General features: G+C 36.3%; 1 protein-coding gene and 1 long non-coding RNA gene across 4 annotated transcripts in view; one reads left to right on the top strand and one right to left on the bottom strand.

Moving 5' to 3' along the window:
- The window catches only part of VPS8 (VPS8 subunit of CORVET complex), a 300,406-nt gene that overhangs the window by 141,903 nt on the left and 137,068 nt on the right, over nt 1–21,435 (bottom strand). For all 3 annotated transcript variants that reach the window (XM_049709893.1, XM_049709894.1, XM_033403195.2), the window contains exons 28-33: nt 14,012–14,083; nt 8,069–8,188; nt 6,938–6,994; nt 3,544–3,626; nt 2,732–2,816; nt 1,752–1,850 (exon numbers count right to left, since the gene is read on the bottom strand). In XM_049709893.1, coding sequence (XP_049565850.1) covers nt 1,752–1,850; nt 2,732–2,816; nt 3,544–3,626; nt 6,938–6,994; nt 8,069–8,188; nt 14,012–14,083 — 516 coding nt within the window. The remainder of the gene's footprint in view (nt 1–1,751; nt 1,851–2,731; nt 2,817–3,543; nt 3,627–6,937; nt 6,995–8,068; nt 8,189–14,011; nt 14,084–21,435) is intronic.
- The window catches only part of LOC125964429 (uncharacterized), a 190,432-nt gene that overhangs the window by 99,310 nt on the left and 69,687 nt on the right, over nt 1–21,435 (top strand). The gene's annotated exons all lie outside the window — the stretch shown is intronic.

Raw genomic sequence — 21,435 nt, 5'->3', positions numbered from 1 at the left:
TAAGAATGTCTTTTAGGGAGTCTGTGGATCCCTGAAATAGCAAACGAAATTATGCGTCTGAGCACATGCACAATACTATGAGGCACAGGTCCAAATCTTTCACTAGGTTCTCAAAAGAGGTCTATAACCCCCAAAGTGTTAGGAACCACTAATCTATACACTATGTAGACTGTCTGAAAACTTTATTATGAGGACTTTCCCCCTACGTATTTAATGTTGATTTTATTTACATTACCAAAGCCACACAAGTCCTTCAAAAGAGTCTATAGATTTCTAACGTGGCCTTAAGAAGTATTAAAAAGTTCAAGGTGAAAAAATGCGCAGATGTGGGAAAAATAGCAGAAATAATTGCTGTGCAGAAACAATACTTCTTACTTCTCCAGTATGAGTTTTCTGCTGAATAATTTGTTTGTTCATTGATTAATTCATCATGTTTCACATTATGTGGAGAGACACAGCTTCATTTCTGGATGTCTGGAGTCCATGTGCTCAAACCACTGCATAATGCAGATGAAGTGAAATGAACAATGAGGCATAATGTAACTATGGAGACTTAAAGGGGATGATGAAAGGAAAAAGAATACAAAATGATTAGAGGAAAAAAAGATATAATTCAAAGTAGAAGAAGGTTTTCTTGGGTTCTTTCACCGAGATATATTGATCTTATTGTTAGCAGGAATACGATAAGACTAAATTAATAACATATATATGTTCTCAATCCTTTAGATGAAAGTGTGGAAATTACTTCAGCCCACTGACTGTACCACCTTTCACACCAGATGTTTTACATAAGATGCTGTTCACATTTCTCATCTTTCTAAATGTTACAATTATCAGGAACTAAAAGTATTCACACTACATGCAATGCTTTCTCAAAGTTTCAGAGCTCTTATTTTTCATATGTAAAAGAATTTTAAAACATGTTGCATAATCATATCTTTCACTACATCTCTAAACCCATCACCAGAAGTTACCTGATCTTGCTACAAGGAGGAGGAGAGAAACTCTGTAGATATAAATGTTATTTCCAAAACTCAAATTACCTCAACATCCTTCATTACTACTTTTTTTCAATAATTAGTGACCCATAATACAGAACAGATTAAAACAAATCTCTAGCTCTGTTGGTTTCTGAGGAATACTGTATTTATGAACCTAAAGAAACTAAAAGTGAGGAGTGATTTTTGGGCCTCTTTTTAGAATGCATTCTGATCACATGCTTATCACACACGTATTCGTCTCTCCACTTAGGCATCTATAAGCAAGTTTTTTAAAAAGAACTTTTAGTTTCAAAGTCAACTCTTGCATTCTTGTAGAACAGCACGCATAAACAAAATCAGAATCATCATCCTCTTACATAAAGAAGGGAAATACATCAGAGAGAACAACTCATTGCAGTAATGTTTCTAAAATTCCATCAGGTGACTAGGGGGAATGGCTCCATCATGCAGTAGAGAAAAAGATCAGTAGTACTTTCAGAATTTCTAAGAACACTGTAAAAACCCACTAAAATTCCAGTTTGTCAACTAGCTGGTTGAACATGAGTTATTTTCAGAAGTCATGATATAATAAATTGTATATGACATGGGTTTTACGAATACAAATGTGAGGTAGAATTATCTGAAAAAGATGTTAATCCTCAAGCAAATCAATTTAATTATATAATACCTCCAACTGCTTAGTTAGAAAAATTTAATTTGGGAGATATCCATACAAATGGGAAAGTTTTAAAAATTCTGTTGAATCAGTACCTCAATATGATCCATTGCCTTCTGCCATACAGACTGCTTCTCCTCTGCGCTGTGTCCAGGAATGGATAAGATATTGTGAATGTAGTTAAAGACTTCTTCCTGAAAAGCACAAGACAATATAATTCATTCATTCATTCACTCAAGCAATATTTAGTCACTATCTACTAACTGTACCAGTCTTGGTAAATATCTGTTATTTGGAGATGGAAAACCATTTGGAGATAGTTAACTGATGGACGACTGACTTAAAAGAGAAAGAGTAACTGTTTAAAGTTTAGGGTAGATTCTTAGAAGTTGCAAATCTGTTCCAATTAATGTTAGTCTCAATTTCATTAACCTAACAGTGAATATCATTCTTTTGCTTTGGTGGTCTCTGTCCATATTCCCAATTTCATCTCAAATCACTTTTGCCCTTGCCCGTTATGCTCAACTTACAATGATCTAAGCTTCATTTATACGATCTCTATTCAGTTCCTTGAACATGTCAAAAAATTTTCCCACCTCGAGATCTTTGCATATACTGTTCCTGATCCTGCAACATTTTTCTATCGGCTCTTGGCTTGACTGGCTTCTTCTCAAATCCCAAAACTCAGTTTATAAGTCATTTTATCTGAGATTCCTTCCCTGGCTGCTCTGTATAAGTCAGTTTCCCCATTATCCTCTCATGGTGCACCCAGTTTCTCTAGCACTCATCACAATTTGTAACTAAATATTTGGTTTTCTTACTGTCCATCTCCATCACTAAACTATAAGTTATAAAATTACAGGAACTATATATCTGTTTTAATTATCAATATATACTTGGCTAATAGCAGGCACTCAATTAAGCCCTATTGAACAATGAACAAAACTTTAAGTCAGCAAACATATGTCCAAATATTTCTACTGAATAGTTACATCTACTGAATAGTTATTTCTTCTTGATAAGGGGAGGAGGGGGACTGAGTAAGAAAAAAGGGTAAAGGTGTCTCTTAACTCACCTCTCTTAGTGGGTCACGTAAGTAGCAATCAATAATTTTGTCATACTGGTGTTCTCGTTCATACATAAATTCACAAATTTGATAGCTAGAACATAAAAGGAAAAACTTCAGTGTACCAAACAGTCAGGTGGTTATTAGCTTATTGTTTCCAGACATTTGCTCAGGCATAGAGGTTAGTATTAAGGAAAATGAATATAGTAGATGTGATTTCTATTGTTAAATGAAGTTATAGTACCTGCCGTTCCTCTAAATATATGTTTAAGATGCTGCTGAATACTACGTTTATAAGAAATTTCAAAGCTGGGTACAAAATAAATGTTAAAGCAACAATGCGTCACATAAAAAATAGTTAATATATTACATATCAATATAATCAATTATATGAAATTTCCCTATTCAGAATTAAATATGTCAAATGAAATATTCAACAAACTAAATAGTAGTGCTAACATATTGCATCTTATTTGCTATGTTAAATTCTGCATTGTTTATAATATATATAACTGTCAAAAATCTATGAAATACCATGGAAATTTTAAGTAAAAAAAACTAAAATAATAAATCATAAGGCTGCTACTTCATTTTCACACTAAAATGTACAAGCACTTCAAATTTACTTGCTATTAATTTTTGCAAATCTAACTAATTTCTAGACTTGAAAGGCAAAAACTTTTGCACCCAGGTTTTTTTTGTTGTTACATGCATAACTTTTCTTAAAAAAATGGCAATGCATAAATAAACTGGGCTTCAAGTTAGAGAAATGTAATTTAATAGTTCTACGGGAACTAATACATGGCTTCAAAGCAACTTACAATTCTGCCTTTTCTGCCATACGGATGAGCCGACTCTCTTCAAATTGAACTATGCCTCCAGCCTGCAGCAATTCTAAAAGGACCTGAACATTTAAAATAAATGAGTAAAAACACTTTGGAATCTACTTTTATTTATTAGCTCTTTAAGGGTCCATGCAGCCACAGAAACCATACCTTTTTTGCTTTTGTCTTATTATGTGCTGATGTTTCAGTTTGGCTTTCATGTATACAAGGGATTAGACTGCCATTATAATGTTGATCATATTGTATTTAAGTCTTACAAAAGGTAAACAGCTCTATTTTCAAACATGGAAGGAATGCCAAAGTGTTTGCAAACAAAGCCTTATTAGATATTAGAATATCTAATTGACCCTCCACTAAACTAAAAACGTCCATATGTATTCTTTCAATAAGTGAATTTTTGTCCTTTTATGACTTATGGCTCTTTAAAATCTGTTGTCCACAGGTAGTATCCATGTTCACGTGTTAATTTTTCTAACTAAACTTGGGGTTTCTCACAGTATAGCATTATTCACAAGAGCTAAAAGGTGGAAACAATGTCAATCAATGGATAAATGGATGAACAAAATATGGTATATACATATAATGGAATACTATTCATCCTTAAAAAGGAATGAAATTCTGACACATGCCACATATCGATAAACCTTAAAAACATCATGCTACGTGAAATAAGTCATAAAAGGACACATAATGTATAATTCCACTTATACGAGGCACCTAAAGTAGTCAAATTCACAGAGACAGAAGGTTTAATAGTTGCCAGGGTGCTGGGGAGGGGTAACAAGGACTTACTGTTTAATGGGTACAGAGTTTCAGTTTGGGATTATAAAGTTCTGGAGACAGATGGTAGTGATGGTTGCACAACAGTGAGATTATATTTAATGAGAACTGTACACTTAAAATGCTTAAAATGACAAATCTTATTGTGTATATATATTTGACCACAATAAAAAACAAAGAAAAATACTGGGGTTCATATAATTAATCTTTACCACACTAAGTAGCTGAATAAAAAGGTGACCAGGATGTTGAGATATCAATATTTTAAAATAAATCTCAAATATAATAGAATCATTACATAGTCATTAGAGCAATATGAGAAAGCTCTCTCCTATATTTAAGTTCAAGATCCAGAGTAACACTCTTTCTCAGAACTCCAGGAAACCATTTAACAAAGCATTTTTCTAACACAGGAAATTGATTACTTTCAAGTCAAATTTTTTTAAAAGGCAGAAAAGAAATAAAACCTATCCTATCTTTACACTTCAGAACTCTAATTTAATCCATTTTGAGTATTATAATGTACTGCTATATAGAGCAATGATAGCGTGAACCCACCTGCTAGAAGCCTCAGTTTGGAATAACATAATCAAATGCCACTGCTAGAGCCAGTCTGAACCAACTTACTGAGCTGAAACTGACTTAACTTTTCAGGAATTTTGTAAGCCGGTGGTTAAATACAGGCATTGTTAAAAATCAAATTATATAAACCTACAATTAAATAAATTAAATTAAAAGTGAAGGTAATCAATACCCACACTCACCACTTCCTAATTATTTTACTACATTTTACTGTGTATGCTCTCAAGGTTAGTTACTGTAGCCGTATCTGTATGGTGGAAATACTACACAAGTGTGTGGTATGGTGCATCTCTCCCCAATTCCATGTGCCGGATGACATCATGCTAGTAGACTGAAGTCAGCCATGGTGGGAATACTTACACCATGGAAACTGGCAAATGCTGTAAATCAGGGCTTGTTACATGCTCAAAGGGTTATAAAACAAAGAAGAATATGTGACAGAGACTATATGTGACCCATAAAGCCTAAAATATTTACTCTCTGGTCCTTTACAGAAAAAGCGTGCCAATTTCTGGTTAAGAAAGTGATGGAGATAATGTTAAAAAGATAGTCAAACTTAAAAGTGTGCATGTCAGAGACATTACACTATAAATAGCACAAAAAAATTAAGGAATTATTTTCCAGTATTCAAAAACTGTTATCCGATTCAGCAAAGAAGTCACAACACTGATGAATGAAGTTCTGACATGCTTTCACTGTTGCACTTTCATCTTATTCACTTTAATAAATGAAAACATCAACCAACGTTCATATCAGTGTGAACCAGTTGTTAAACTTTTATCAGCATACCACTGGAAAATATTCAAATATATTGCATAAACAAATTTTGATATATGACAAGCAGTACAAGAGAAAGAGTGCTGGATTAGAAGGGAAGGAATTGAGTTCTAATCTCATTTATGACCTTGAGCAATTTACTTCATCAGTTTTCTTTCTATTTTCTAAAATGAGTTGGGGAAAAAAACCCCAGATAATCCCAAAGGGGATTCCCAATAATAGATTACTACATTATGATTACTTTTAAAGGTTTGGCTTTTACATTTAGTTTGGTTTTTATTTTTGTTTTATTTAGTAATTTACATAAGAAGTTTTTATCATTTTATATAGCAACACCATGCATAACATGTTTCACTTTTCCTGCCAATAGAGAAATAGGGGCAAAATGAGGGATCCACACTACTATTTGTATTCAGTATAATTTAAGAGACAATCAAAATTTTAGCAGCTGTTCTCTTCCCTAAGACAGTCTGCAGCAGTCACGGGGCCACAGCTGTGCAGAGAAAGGGTTTGCTGTGTGATCCTATATTCTTTATCTGAGTCTCAACCTCTGGCCTGGCATATATTACCATAAAAAATCAGCATAGCTCTCAAAGCACTTAATTTTTGTAGCTTACTTAGCTGACAAAGTCTTGCTATCAATTTTAAATAGACTGCCTCTCTTAGTGCTCACAATTACAATGGGTAAGCTTTTAAGAAATCCTATCTAGAAAGGACCCTCAAGAAAGTGGCTAAGTAGAAAGAAGTGGTAATCAATTTCTTTCTCACAGTGATTAGTGGAGAGACAGATGGGTTCTAGTCTCCAGAAATGTTGAGCACTAGTGTAGTGGCACTCCCAAAAGCTGAGTGTTCCAACACTCAGGATCCTGAAGCCTTTCTGGTTCACGGCCATAGCAACTAGAAGTGGTTACCAGCTTGATGACACTGGTGGAAAGCAGCATACAACAGGTGCCAACTGTTGCTCATGAAGGAGAAGGATAAAGTTTATATTCTCTTTGATGTCATGTTGAATGCAAGACAGGTCCAGTCTGCCTAGGAATTTAGTTTGATTGAGGCTCAAACTAACAACCATCCACACCCTTTTCTGGTTGCCACTGTCTAGCTTAGTATTACGGTTTGGCACAAGTCATTTTCCCCTTATGTCTAGTGAGGTCTAGTACAGAAAGGTTCTTTCTGGCTTACTCTGTCTTCTTTCTCATTCTTTAGCAAGATGAGTTCCAGTAGTTCATACCTGCTGTCTTTCTGAGTGTCGGGAGTCATCGTCAGGACTACAGAGGAATTCAAGGACCTGGTCAAAGAAAAGGTATTTTGTTAATTGGATACGAGCATGCATGCCACACCCCTGTCATAATGAAAACGATTACTACCCTTTCTATATCACCAATTCATTCACACTCGGCTCAATGAACACCACAGGTATATGGTATCTTCCCAACTGATTGGCATAGTAGATGACACAGCAGGCTTCAGGTATGCTAACAATTTAATATATACCTTATACACATTTCTTTGCTGTTTAGAAACATGACTGGAAGCCAGCATCATCTACATACCTTAACTTTAAGATCCTCAACACCGTGGACCACACAAAGCATGGACTTTGGAGTCAGGCCACTTGAATTTGAATCCTAACCTTATTAACACTTAACAACGATATTTATTGCTAATAATAACACTTACTAAGTACAACCTTGGATGAGTGACTTAACCTCACCAGGTTTTAGTTTCCTCATCTGAAAAATGGGAGTAATAACTATACCAATTTCAGAGCTACTGGGAGTATGGAGTTAACACATACATATAAAACTTTGGAACAGAGCATGGCACTATGAAGTGCTCAATAAACGCTGGTCATTATTAGCAACTTTCTCCAGATAAAAAGTATTTTCTTTGCCACCTGTGGCTTTGTGGAGATATTTAACCGGGATTAGGAAATACCTTCACAGTTAAATTCATTTGTAAGTAAATTCAGATTTTCTAAAAGTAATCTCTCCTCCAGATACTCAACAGCATAGTCTTACTACCAGTGAGATGGGTGATTATTAAACTGGAAAATTCTTAAGCCAAGAATTCTAGGCAATTTAGAACAACAGAATAATTGGGAGAACAGAATCTATATAAACCAATCTCCACAAACCATACTCCCATGATACCAAGTTACTAGGCAGTCATACAACCCAAACACAACATTAAAAAAAAAAAAAAAAAACTAATTTAGATCCAAACTGAAAGGTGAAAAAGCTTCTACCTGGTAAGACACTTACCCAATAGGCTATTATATTAAGAAACCATGTAATCCAGTGAATTTCTCTATGAACCGTAAATAAAAACAATTCTAGTTCTTATGGTTAAAGACACTCACCTGATCAAAAAGGGTTCTGTTTACAAACAAGGTATTGTCAGGCTTTGCAAGCTGCCGGGCAAGGAAGGTAAAGAGACACCCTACTTGTGAGGGAGTAAAATCTGAATTCTCCACCATAACCTGATAAGCAAAAGAGACCATTTATTCAATATGCCATCTGGTTTGACACAGAAAAATAAATAATTAGAAGCTGGGGGAAGCCTCAGTACTAAAGACTCGAAGCTTCTTTTATTGGCTATGTAACAATTGAGTTCAATACCATTTAGAGAAGGAGCACAACTACTTGCACACCCTGAAAGCATTTTAGTAATTTTTAGCATAATTTTAGGCACAAGTTGGATAAGAACTGAATTGTTAGAGAGGTGGATTTCAAAGAAATATTAATCATGTTTCCCTCTTGAATTCTTAAAAGAGAATCTGAAGTTAATTTAAATTAAAGTAACCTTATTAAAAATTTGTCCACCAACACAGGAAGAAGGGAGTTGCTCTGGGGTTGAAAAGTAAGATAACTTGAGAGTGAAGGTATCCCAGAAAAGAACTCAGCCAGCCCACGAAAACATGAAGTGAATGGCTTCTGCCTTGTCTATAAGCAGTTTCTTGAACAGATGGTTTCATATAACAGGCTCTTTGCAACCACACAGAGTTATCAAGTCATAATCAGTCCTCTGATTTAAGTGACCTCTCATCTCCTGAGTACCTACTACTATGAGTAAGATGCTATGGTAGAAGCCTTCAAGGGAATTATGAACCAGGAAGCAAGGTGAGACAGGTAAACAAATCTTAACTAAAAAGCGTAATGTGATCAATCAGCACTATTATAAAGGAACAAATGACTATGGAAGCACAGTGGGAGAAATTTAGTTCAACTGGTTAGAGAAGAAATTTGAAAAAAACAAGAGAAAACTAGCTTTTAAACTAAGCTTTAAAGCCCATGTGGAAAACATGACAGGGGGAAATGTCAGGAGAAAGAGCAGTCCAGGCAGAGAGAAGAGTAGGGGCAAAAGCATGAACACAGGAAAATACAAGTTTGTCTGGAGAAACTGTGTGTTTCATTAGAATGCAGCAGCATGCATGAGGAGGGAGAAATTAGATCGAAAGGAAAGATTAGGCCTCCAATGTCATTCTAAGGAATGTAGAATTTATTCCACCAAAAACTGAGGAGTTTCTAAAGGGGCAATGAGGAGAGCTGATCATGATCAGCACTGTGCTTAAGAAAATCACCCCATCAGCAGTGTTAGGATTAAATAACAGAAGCAAGAGATAAAAGGTAGAGAGACCAAGATGCATGTGATTTCAGGGGTCCAAGGGAGAGACAGAGGGGTTCAGAACAATGCAGTGATAATGAACAGGGAAGGAGAAACAGATGCAAAAGACACTGCAGAGAGAGGGGAGACAGGGCAAGTATTCACATGTGTGGAAACATGTGGCTAAAGGAGGAATGAAAAATGGCAGGTCTTGAGCCTGACAGGCAGGGAGGAGAATGATGCCATTAACAAAGAGGGAGAATGCAGAAGTATGGGAAGGAAGACCAGGTATTGTTTTGGACTAGATGAATTTATGGAGGCAACTCTAAAACAAATTAGGGAATAGTACCCCATCTCACCTAGAGAAAAGTCCTTAATTCCCCCCTTTCATTTTCTGTTCAAAGATAAGATTTCTCCTATAAAACATTCCCTTGGGGCCGAGCTTTTAGCCTACCTTTTCTTACTTTGCTAAGCACTATGTCCCTTCCTTTTTTTACCATGCCTGCTTTTAATCCAGCAGTCACAGCTTGCTCAAGTGCATAATTAATCATTACTAGAGTATGAGGATATTTCAAGTTGTAATCTGTGTGTGTTTCTAAATTCCAATTTATAATATTCAAAGAGCTTTCTATAGCTTTAAAATACCCAGTCATCACTCCCTTTCAGTGTGCAGGTCCTTTCCAAGACTCAACTCTCAGGGCCCAACTAGTGCCCTTCTCTGCTTTTAGCTCTTCCTTTTGCTCTGAAGTGTAGTTTTAACTATCTGATCCTAGAAACACCTTCAAAGGAAACAGTTCTAACTCACAGCCTGTTCCCTTGCTACCTCAGCAAGTTATCATCCTAGAAATTTTAGCTTCTTTTCATTTCCTCTCTGACCGATTTCAGAGACCATGCTTACAAAATTTTCTGAGCAATCTTATAAGAAGTCACAAATTAACAGCTTTCCCCCTCTATATCTGCAGCCATTCAGCACCCATGATAATGCCTGAGGTTTGATGCTCCCTCACCTGTTCTCTGGTCCTTGCCTATGCTCCCTCAGAAAAACACTTTAACAAATGAGTACAACTCTATCATCAGAAATGAGAAAATAATCTCAAAAGTTCATTCTTCATTGACCCTAGGTAAATACTATCAAAACAATATACAAGATGCAGCCACTATGGAAAACAGTATGGAGGTTCCTTAAAAAAACTAAAAATAGAGCTACCATATGAGCCAGCAATCCCACTCCTGGACATGTATCTGAAAAGATGAAAACTCTAATTCGAAAAGATACATGCACCCCAATGTTCACAGCAGCACTATTTACAATAGCCAAGACATGGAAGCAACCTAAGTGTCCACCAACAGACAAATGGCTTTAGAAGATGTGGTTTATATACATAACGGAATATTACTCGGCCATAAAAAGGATGAAATAATGCCATTTGCAGCAAACATTGATGGAACTAGAGAATATTATACTTTAGTGAAGTAATTCAGAAAGACAAATATTATGATATCACTTATAGTGGAATCTAAAAAATAATACAAATGAATCTATATATAAAACAGAAAGAGATGCACAGATATAGAAAACAAACTTACGATTACCTATGGGAAAAGGGGGTGGGAGGGGTCAATCAGGAGTATGAGAGCAATGGATACAAACTACTATACATAAAACAGATAAGCAATAAGAATTTACTGTATAGCACAGAGAACTATATTCAGTATCTTGTAATAACCTATAATGGAAAATAACCTGAAATATATATATATATATATAAAACTGAATCACTTTGCTGTACACCTGAAACTAATACAATATTGTAAATCAACTCTACTTCAATTAAAATATATATATATACAAGAGCACAATTCACCAACAGTAAGAGTTTAAGTACTTCGTGGAGCTTTATTTCCTTCATTTGGATCATTCTTCCAACTTAGTACAGTTTTATTTTTATTATTTTTAATTTATTTATTTTTATTTTTGGCCGCATTGGGTCTTCGTTGCTGCGTGTGGGCTTTCTCTAGTTGCGGCGAGTGGGGGCTACTCTTTGTTGCCGTGTGCCAGCTTCTCATTGCAGCGCCTTCTCTTGTTGCGAAGCACGGGCTCTAGGTGTGCAGGCTTCAGTAGTTGTGGCTCACGAGCTCAGTAGTTGTGGCTCGTGAGCACAGGCTCAGTAGTTGTGGCACACAGGCTTAGCTCCTCCGTGGCATGTGGAATCTTCCCAGACCATGGCTTGAACCCGTGTCCCCTGCATTGGCAGGTGGATTCTTAACCACTGCACCACCAGGGAACTCCCTTAGTACAGTTTTAAATTCGAATTCTAATTCAATCAACTTGCAAACATTTCTTGAACATCTACCAGGTTGCAGGCATTGTGCTGGACATGTTTCTGTTTCTGGGCATGTTAAAACAATAACCAAGAAAAAAAAAAAATCCTTACAGTTGCTACCTACAGGAAATTCATTCCAGGTAGGAAAATATACATGTAAACAATTACTACAGTATGCCAAGTATAGCATGAAGTGTTACATGAACACAGAGAAGGGGCAAATAATCAAACTGGAAGTGTGAGAGAGGGTTCTAAAAGTTTCTCATGGATGATATTTGAGTTATGTCTTGGAAAATGGCTAGGAATTTGCCAGGCAGGGAAAGGGAAAGAAAAGGCATGGTGGGATAAAAGAAAACTCACACAAAGAACATAAGCTGTAAAGGTGACACAGAAAGTTCACTGAATTCCAACAATTTAAAACTGTTGAGAAAGGAGTCCCCTGGTGGCCTAGTGGTTAGGATTCTGGGCTTTCACTGCCGTGGCCCAGGTTCAATCCGTGGTTGGGGAACTGAGATCTTGCAAGCTGTGCAGTGTGGCCAAAACAAACAAAAACACAAAACTGTTGAGGAGTTCATAATACAGAATGGCAGGGGTGGGAGCAGTGAGGAGGGTCAGAGAGGGGAGCAGTTATAGAGAAGTAGTCAGGGACCAGAAAATATAGAAGCATCTTGGATGTTGTGTTAAACAGTTTAGATGGGTATGGCAGAAACTAGTACTTGTGCTCCAACATCTGTTCCTTCCTTCTAATTTAGAAACAGAACTCCTCATTTTTAGCTAAACACATGGCCACCTACAAAATAGAGTACATTTCTCAGTCTCTCTTAGCATCTAAGGGGCCATATATCTAAGCTGTGATAAACATGATATAAGCAGAATTGCAGTACATAACTTCTAAAACATTTTCTGAAAGAAAGAACACTTTCTTCTTCATCTCTTTCTGCATTCAGGCTGGCTAGAATGCAGAGGTGATGGCTGGAGCTTCAGCAGCCGTTTTGGGCCAAAAGACACAAACCACATACTAAGAATAACAGCAATAAGACAGAAGGAATGTACATCACTGATAAGTTTGTGAAGCTACTCTACTAGATCAGATTGCCTACCCTCCAGACCTATAGGAGACAACTAGATTTCCATAACAAGCTATTATTATTTTGAACTTTCTCTCACAGCAGAACTTAATTTCAACTGAGCCAAGGGGGAGCCACAGAAGAATATTAGGTAGAGGAGAGGTAAGATCATGAATTAAAGAAGGATAAGAGGGGCTTCCCTGGTGGCACAGTGGTTGAGAGTCCGCCTGCCAATGCAGGGGACATGGGTTCGTGCCCCGGTCCGGGAAGATCTCACATGCCGTGGAGCGGCTAGGCCCGTGAGCCATGCATGGCCACTGAGCCTGTGCGTCCGGAGCCTGTGCTCCGCAATGGGAGAGGCCACAACAGTGAGAGGCCCACGTACTGCAAAAAAAAAAAAAAAAAAAAGAAGGACAAGAATAAGACCATTTGGGAAGGTATTTTGGAAATCTAGGTGAAAATTCTCCATACTAGCCACCTGGATCAAACTGGCATTATTTGGGAGCTTAGCAATTCTATTCTCTTATTCATCACTGCCTATCTTACAAGGTCAATAAATAGCTCAAATGAGATCATGTATATAAATGAGCTTTGAAAATTATGAAGAACTATTATAAATGTAATTAATGCATTAATGTTATGCACAACTAGAGAATATTTTAATTTTAGTCTCTTGTCCAAAATAATCTAAAAGTTACTAAGAGGATGAAATCTCCATTTTATAGCCAAATGAACAGGATGAAAATTCTAAGCTTTCAACTACAAGAAGAAACTGGTGTGGCTGAAGCTGTGCAGATGGACAGAAAAGGTCATTCACTAGCAACAGTATGAATCTCAAAATAGCTTTCAACTGAATCTAGTTAGATTTAGATTGGGATGATCATCTCTGTGTGCCTCAAATCATTCTTAAGTGTCACCATCATCTCAGTTCCATGGCAAAACTATGTATGGCACTACCTTAGCAACACAGTGGTGTTGGTATGAGACAGAAGGAGACTCTTCACGTTAGTTATTTCTCAAAGCATTCTGAAGTTAGTGTCCATTTCTGAATGTAATCACACTAATATAGGAATTATCACAATATGCATTTCTCAAGAGTAGCACTCTGTAGCTGAGATACATTATATTTTTTGAATGAATGCTTTGTCTTCAAAAGCTGAATAAAGTACTAAGACAGCATAATAAAATTTTTAAATGATTGCAACATATTACTTTATTAAACAAGATTATTTTAGAACTTGCCATCAAATAATTCTGTTTTCTTAATATAAACATCAATACAAAGACATATATTCTTTGAATACTTACTTTCAACAAAATATCCACAATACGTTGTTGATATTCTACAGCTTGCTTGTCATTTTTAAAATCTTCAAAAGTCTGAAAGGGAAAAAGAAATTTATAAATTAAGTATTATTTGGAAATTTTAGAAGGAAACAAGATATTAAATTCTTAATAGTCAGGTAAATTCCAAATAAGGTAACCACTCCTCATCCGGTTTTTCCTGATATACCTTTAATAAGTTATTTTTAGTGAGTTAAATAGAAAGCTACAGTATTCAATATTGCATAGTATTCTGAATAAATAAAAAGTATAAACATATAGTGATTACTATATAACCAGAAAGTGACTCAGGAAAGGAAGGCAAAGTTTACAGGCAACGAAAAAGAAAGAACACTAATGGCAAGAGGCAATTTGTGAGCAAGGGTTTGAAAAGGATGAAATACATGCTACATGCTCAGCCATCATTCCGTCCATGCTATTTGGAAATAATAACTGAAATACAGTTTGCTAACTGTCATGAAAAATAATTTTCATGATTTCCATGACAACTTGGAAAAAATGATGCTCTGTCACAATGTTAAAAACCTCAAGGATACACACAAAGAACAGGCATTCTATTTTCAAAACACTGCCAAGTACAGCATTTTTGATTTTATGCCCCTGCTCAAGTACAGCCAAATATATTCTGAATAGAACATGCACCCACGTATATGACAGCACCAGATTCTGAAAATACCTAGAAGCTACAGGATGCATATATGAAGAAATTGAAATTATATTCACTATAAAAAAATTTAAATGAAAATATTTACTGAATAATAAGCATGATGAAAGACTTGAAGATCTGCCTATGGTTTTCACTTAGCACATTTGGCCCTTAGTAATGTTTAAATCCACACAGCAATAATTTACTGCTTACGATCCTGAAGCAAAAAAATAGACTACATATTGTCCCAATAGATTAACAAAGAATTTCAGAGCCACAAACTTTCAAGACTACATCATAGTTACGTTCAAACCAGAATACTTGCTGTTCTTTAATTCCCCAGCTTCTCCAAAGTACCTCGGCTCATGCTGTTCTCTTACTAGCATGTCCTTCCTTCCCTTTTCTTGTCTGACACACAGTAAGCACTTTAAACAACAACTACTGATTTGTCCAGTTAATTACAGAGGAAAATAAAATCTTTTAAAAAAATTTCTTCTTCAACTAGAATGCTTTGCTGCCAGTTAGTTAAGAAAAGCTTAAATGAGTTACCTAGGGGACTTGTAGGAACTCTTAATATGGAAAGTTCAAACAGAGGGTATTTTGATGCTTACGTGGGTTAAATATGACCTGGCCTGAAGACAGAAAAATGTTCTAGAAAGTCTCTCAGTTCTAACGTTTATGAGAACAACAAACACACACACACTCACACAAATGCACACACCCCCTTCCCAGGGCGTGTGGCCAAAATGAGATGTCACTCTGCCGTCACAAGGACAAGGTACTATCTGCTAATACAACTGCTATTCAACTAAACACAAAACCACGGAGAATTAACATATGTATTAAACAACTACAGCACTGACAGCAAGTAAAAAAGAATTTCTGTATCCACTTTCCTTTTGGCAGCATGTATTCACCGCTTTGAAACACATATTGCAAGTTTACTTCTGTAAACATAATTAAGTGGTGATATACTTTCTTATGAATGTTGTGATACACATAATGACATATTTTGATTGTAGTTAACAGCTGCCACCAAAATGGCACATTTATGTTAAAACATTATCATTCCACAAAGATGCTTCTAATTATACAATGCTTGTTAGAGGAATAACATGCAAAGATGTCCTAATGGAGAATGACACGGTTTGTGAAGTGCAAAGGTAGACCTAAAATTCAAGTCCAAAGTCACCTGTGAATTTGGTCATAAAAACTTCTTTCTGCGGCTGCTTCCCACTAGCTTCTACCTTACATTTGGAAGCAGCCGCATAGCACAGGGAGATGAGCTCGGTGCTTAGTGACCGCCTGGAGGGGTGGGATACGGAGGGTGGGAGGGAGGGAGACGTAAGAGGGAAGAGATATGGGAACATATGTATATGTATAACTGATTCACTTTGTTATAAAGCAGAAACTAACACACCATTGTAAAGCAATTATACTCCAATAAAGATGTAAAAAAAAAAAAAAAACTTCTTTCTGTAGCCCCTTAAAAACTATTATAGGGTTTCTGTAAGATAATGATAGTTGGCTAAAGCCTGATCCAGGGGTCAAGAAACATTCTCTGTAAAGGGCCAGAGAGAAAATATTTTAGGCTTTGTGGGCTACATGTGGTTTGTACGACATAGTCTTCTTCTCTTTTTATAACCCTTAAAAAAAAAAAAATTACTCTTAGCTCACACAAGCCAGAGGCGAAATGGAGCTGGATTTGGTCTACAGACTGTGGTTTGTGAACCCCTGACCTAACAGCTTCACACATCTCCCAATAAGATCCGTGTATGTAGAAAAGAACAAAAAGATTCACCCAACCCAGGCTAATGGGAAAACCAGAAGGACCACAAATGTTACATACTTCAACTTATATAAAAGCGGGAAAGTAAACATCCCAAATTAGCAAAGTTGGCTCCAAAGCCCATAAAACCAAAAAGAGGTCAGGACAGAACTGGGTAGAGGAAAGGAGGGTGTGACGAGGTTTCAGTAGGAACAGAATACCTATAATATCAAATGGAATTCACCTCCAAAAGAAAAGGGAAATCCACCCTGGGTGAGGAAATAATGAGGTCACGTCTGCAACCCGGTGCATCAGCACACTGACTAATGGGAAGAACAAAGGAAGAGGTCTGGCAAGTATAGATGGAGGCCTTGGTAAGATACAGCTTTTAACATAGAAAAGGGAATGGAGAGATATTCCTCGGAGGCTTGTGGTAAAGAAGAAAGTGGCTCAAGATAAAGGTCCTACTAAAACAAGAGACTGTCAAAGATTGAGAAGATAGGCTATCCCCAAAACACACTATTTATTTAAAAAATTGCACTTGGTTGTAGCAAATAAAGAAGATACTTGAATGTGGAAAATAGTATGTAATTTTCCCCCACCATCCAACAAGGTCACCTATTATTGCTAGTCCAGAAAAATCCAACATAAAAAAATGACAAGGCTCCCCTGGTGGCGCAGTGGTTGAGAGTCCGCCTGCCGATGCAGGGGACACGGGTTCGTGCCCCGGTCCGGGAAGATCCCACATGCCGCGGAGCGGCTGGGCCCGTGAGCCATGGCCCCTGAGCCTGCGCTTCCGGAGCCTGTGCTCCGCAACGGGAGAGGCCACAACAGTGAGAGGCCCGCATACCGCAAAAGAAAAAAAAAAAATAATGACAATAAAAACAGCAAATGAAGGCACTCAATAATAAAACATTTAAAATAAAAACTAGTCACAAGATAGAAGTAAACTATAACAATATCCCAACATATAGGAAATATATTTAAACATACAATTGTAGATTTGAAAGAACATCACAAACCATAAATTTAAGAATTCATAAAAGAAATGAACAAAGAGCAGGAAGATAGGAAATAGCAGCTAACTGAACTCAGACAAAAACTGAAAAAAAAAGTCATCTCAGAAATGAAGACAGAATTACAAGCCACCAAAGGGAGAACAGATATGACCAAAAGCACTGTAAAGAGAAATAGAGAATGTAAATGAAAAGAACCAACAAAATGAAATTAAATAAAGAAGGAAATAAAAGAGAACAAAAAAAGGTGATAAATATAGAAGATATACAAATAACTGGAGTTTTTGAAGATGAAATACAAAATAACAAAGCAGAAAAAGTATTTAAATCTACGTTCAAGAAAACTTTCTTTAAATAAAAAGACTCGAATTCACATACTTGAAAAGGCCCACAGTACATATATGGCAAAACTGACCCAAATTGTCAATTCTGAGTAATATCTTAGAGTTAAAATATTAGTCTTTAAATATAAAGAAAAAAGTATTCTGGTCCTCTAGGAAAAAAGATTAAGTCCCTGGGAAAGTTAAGAAAAGTCAGGTTGACATCAGTTTTCCTTACGGCAGTATACAAAAGCAAGGTAAGTGGGAGGCAAGTGTTATTTTACTTTATCAAGAATTTTAAATTGTACAATAGTAGAGAAACATTACATTGAATCCTTATCACTCAGAAAACTACACTGAAAACTATAAAATATTACTGAGAAAAATTAAAGAAAACCTAAATAAATGGAACAGTATACCTTTGCATGGGTCACAAAACTCAGTATTGCTAAGATGTCTATTCTTAAATTGACTAAACATTGAACACAATCCTAATCAAAATCCAGGCAGGCTTTTGTAGAAATTAACAAGATAACTCAAAATTCATATTGAAATGCAAAAAAAAAAACCACCCTAAGCTACAAAAGACAATGTAATTTTGAAAGAGAACAAGAACATGGAAGAGCTAACATAATGTGATTTTCATACTCATTATAAAGCTACAGTAATCAAGGCAGTGTGGTACTGGCATCAAGACAAACAGACCAGTGGCATAGAATACAGTTCAGAAGCAGACCCACATATACACAGATGATGCATCTTTGACAAAGTACAAAGACAACTCAGTAGAGAAAGGACAGTCTTTTTGTCAAATGGTGCTGTAAGAGTTAGATATCTATACGCAAAAGAAGAAAAAAGAACTTGCAGCTAAACCTCGTACCACACGCAAAAATGTCTTCAAAATGAATCACAGATCTAAATGTAAAACCTAAAACCATAAAACTTCTAACAGAAATACAAGAGAATATCTTTGTGACCCTGGGTCACGTGAAGATTTCTTAGATACAGCACCAGAAGCAACATCCATAAAACAAAACTAATAAATTAGACTTGATCAAAATTTCAAACTTCTGCTATTCAGAACACCTTGTTAGGAGAATGAAAAGACAAACTACAGACTGGGAGAAAACATCTGCGAAACTTACGTAATCTGATAAAAAAAAAAACATATATTAAAAAACTCTCAGAACAAGAAAACAATTTTTAAAAATAGGGGAAAAATTGGCAAAAAAAATTTGATATTTTCAACAAAGAGGATATATGGATGGCAAACATAACTTCTTTCCTAATATATTTTAATGAAAAGATGTTTAATATTATTTGTCAGGAGGAAAATATAAATTAAGACCACAATGAGATACCACTATACACCTATTAGAACGGTCAAATTAAAAAGATCAACCAGGGACTTCCCTGGTGGCGCAGGGGTTAAGAATCTGCCAGCCAATGCAGGGGACACGGGTTCGAGCCCTGGTCCGGGAAGATCCCACATGCCGCACAGCAACTAAGCCTGTGCGCCACAACTACTGAGCCTGCATGCCACAACTACTGAAGCCCACACGCCTAGAGCCCATGCTCCACAACAAGAGAAGCCACCGCAGTGAGAAGCCTGGACATCACAATGAAGAGTAGCCCCCGCTAGTCGCAACTAAAGAAAGCCCACATGCAGCAACGAAGACCCAACGCAGCCAAAATTAAATAAATAAATTTATTTAAAAAAAAAAGATCAACCATACCAAGTGTTGGAGAGAAGATGAAGAACTGATACTCTCATACACTACTGGAATGTAAGCTGGTAGAACCACTTTAGAAAAGTCTTGTCAGTTTCTTCTTAAGTAAAATAATACACATAACAAATGACCCAGCAATTCCATTATTTGGTATTTACTCAAGAGAAATAAAGATATATGTCCACACAAAGGCCTTTATGTAAATATTCATAATAGCTTTATTCATAATAACTTAAACTGGAAACAACCCCAAGGACCAACTATTGGTGAATGGATCAAATTATATATCCATAAAATAGAAAATTACATAGCCATAAAGAGGAACAACTTATTGGTATAAGCCACAGCATGGATAAGTCTCAAAAGCATTATTTTAAGTGAAAGAAGCCAGAAAAAACTACAAAGTGTATGATTCTATTTAAATAACATTTTAGAAAGGCGAAACTATACTGTCATAAAGCAGACCAGCAGTTGCAAGGGGCAAGGGACTCAGTACTAAACTGCAAAAGTGACCTTTTGTTCTATATCTAGATTGTGGTAGTGGTTACAAGACTGCATATGTTTGTCAAACTCTTCTCTTGAAATGGATGAATTATATTTTGTATAAACTGTACCTCAAGAAAGCTAAATTTAAAAACCTCATTTGAAAAAAATATTATAAAATTTTTAAAGGTGGGAAAATATGATTTAAAAGTCTGTCATCTAAATTCTTTTGTGTCTCCCTGAAAATGTTTTTATTAAGGTATACTAATTAGGAAGGTCATATGAGTAATCAATTATGGTAGACATAATAGGCAGTGAATCTAGAATTTAGGATCCTACATCTTACCCATTTCTCCAGCTGTAATACTTGGGAATGCAGCCAACCCTTGATGCACACACAGAAGGAAGCTTCCACTTGTCTTTTAGGCATTTCAAATTCATTAAGTCCAAAAGAGAGCTAATTTTCTACCTCTACCACACTTCATCATTACTCTGCACCACCACCACCCCCGCCCCATCCATCTCCCAAGAAACCTGTTTCTCCTCTGATTTCCTGTTGAATCCACAAGTAAACCACTATACATCCAGTTTACCAGGTCAGAAATCTAAGAATCTTTGATGCTTCCCTATTTGTCTTATCTTTCACATCCAACTGTATATTAAGCCCTAAATCTTAGGCTGATTTGCCTCCTAAAATATCTTTCAAATCCTTTCATGTCTTGGTTACCCCCACTGTCACCGCCCTAATCAAGCCACCATTACCTTCTATCTAGATTTTCACAAAATTTTGCTAACATCTTCCTGCCTCCAATCTTATCTTATTTCAATCCATTTTCCATTCAACAACCAAAGGGAATTTTTCTAAACTACAAATCGTGATATTTTTCTACCTAAAAGGCTTCAACGGCTACCTCCTGCTCTAGTATAAAGTCCAAACTTCCTACCATGGATAACAAAACTCAGACTCTACCTAACTCTCTAATTTCTCTCTCTGCAGGCTTCCTTACACTTAAAGATGTGGCCATACTGATTTTTTTCAATTACCTGTTGCTCTGTCTTATTTCCAGGCCTTTTTACATAGTCTGTCCTTCTGCCTAGAATATTTTTCCCTATCCTTAACCTAACTTCTACACATCCTTTGAGACTCACCATGGACATCATTTCATCCAAGACACCTTCCTGAACCCTCCATTAGATTCCCCTTCTAAGTGTTCTTACAGCATCCTGCACTTCTCCAGCGACACATCTTCACTGTGCTATAATTACTTATCTACAAGTCTGGATCCTCTTCCTCCACAAAGGCAGGGTTTATATACTGTCAGCCCAGGGTATACACCCAGTTAGTACAGTACATGTGGTATATTTGACCCTCAAATATTTGTCAAGTAAATGACAGAGATTTTATTGCAGCCTTACAATCAATGC

This window comes from Orcinus orca, chromosome 5 (genome assembly GCF_937001465.1).
Source record: "Orcinus orca chromosome 5, mOrcOrc1.1, whole genome shotgun sequence".
Lineage (NCBI taxonomy): Eukaryota > Metazoa > Chordata > Mammalia > Artiodactyla > Delphinidae > Orcinus > Orcinus orca.
Note: the sequence above shows the minus strand (reverse complement) of the source record. Positions and strands in the feature narration are given on the sequence as shown.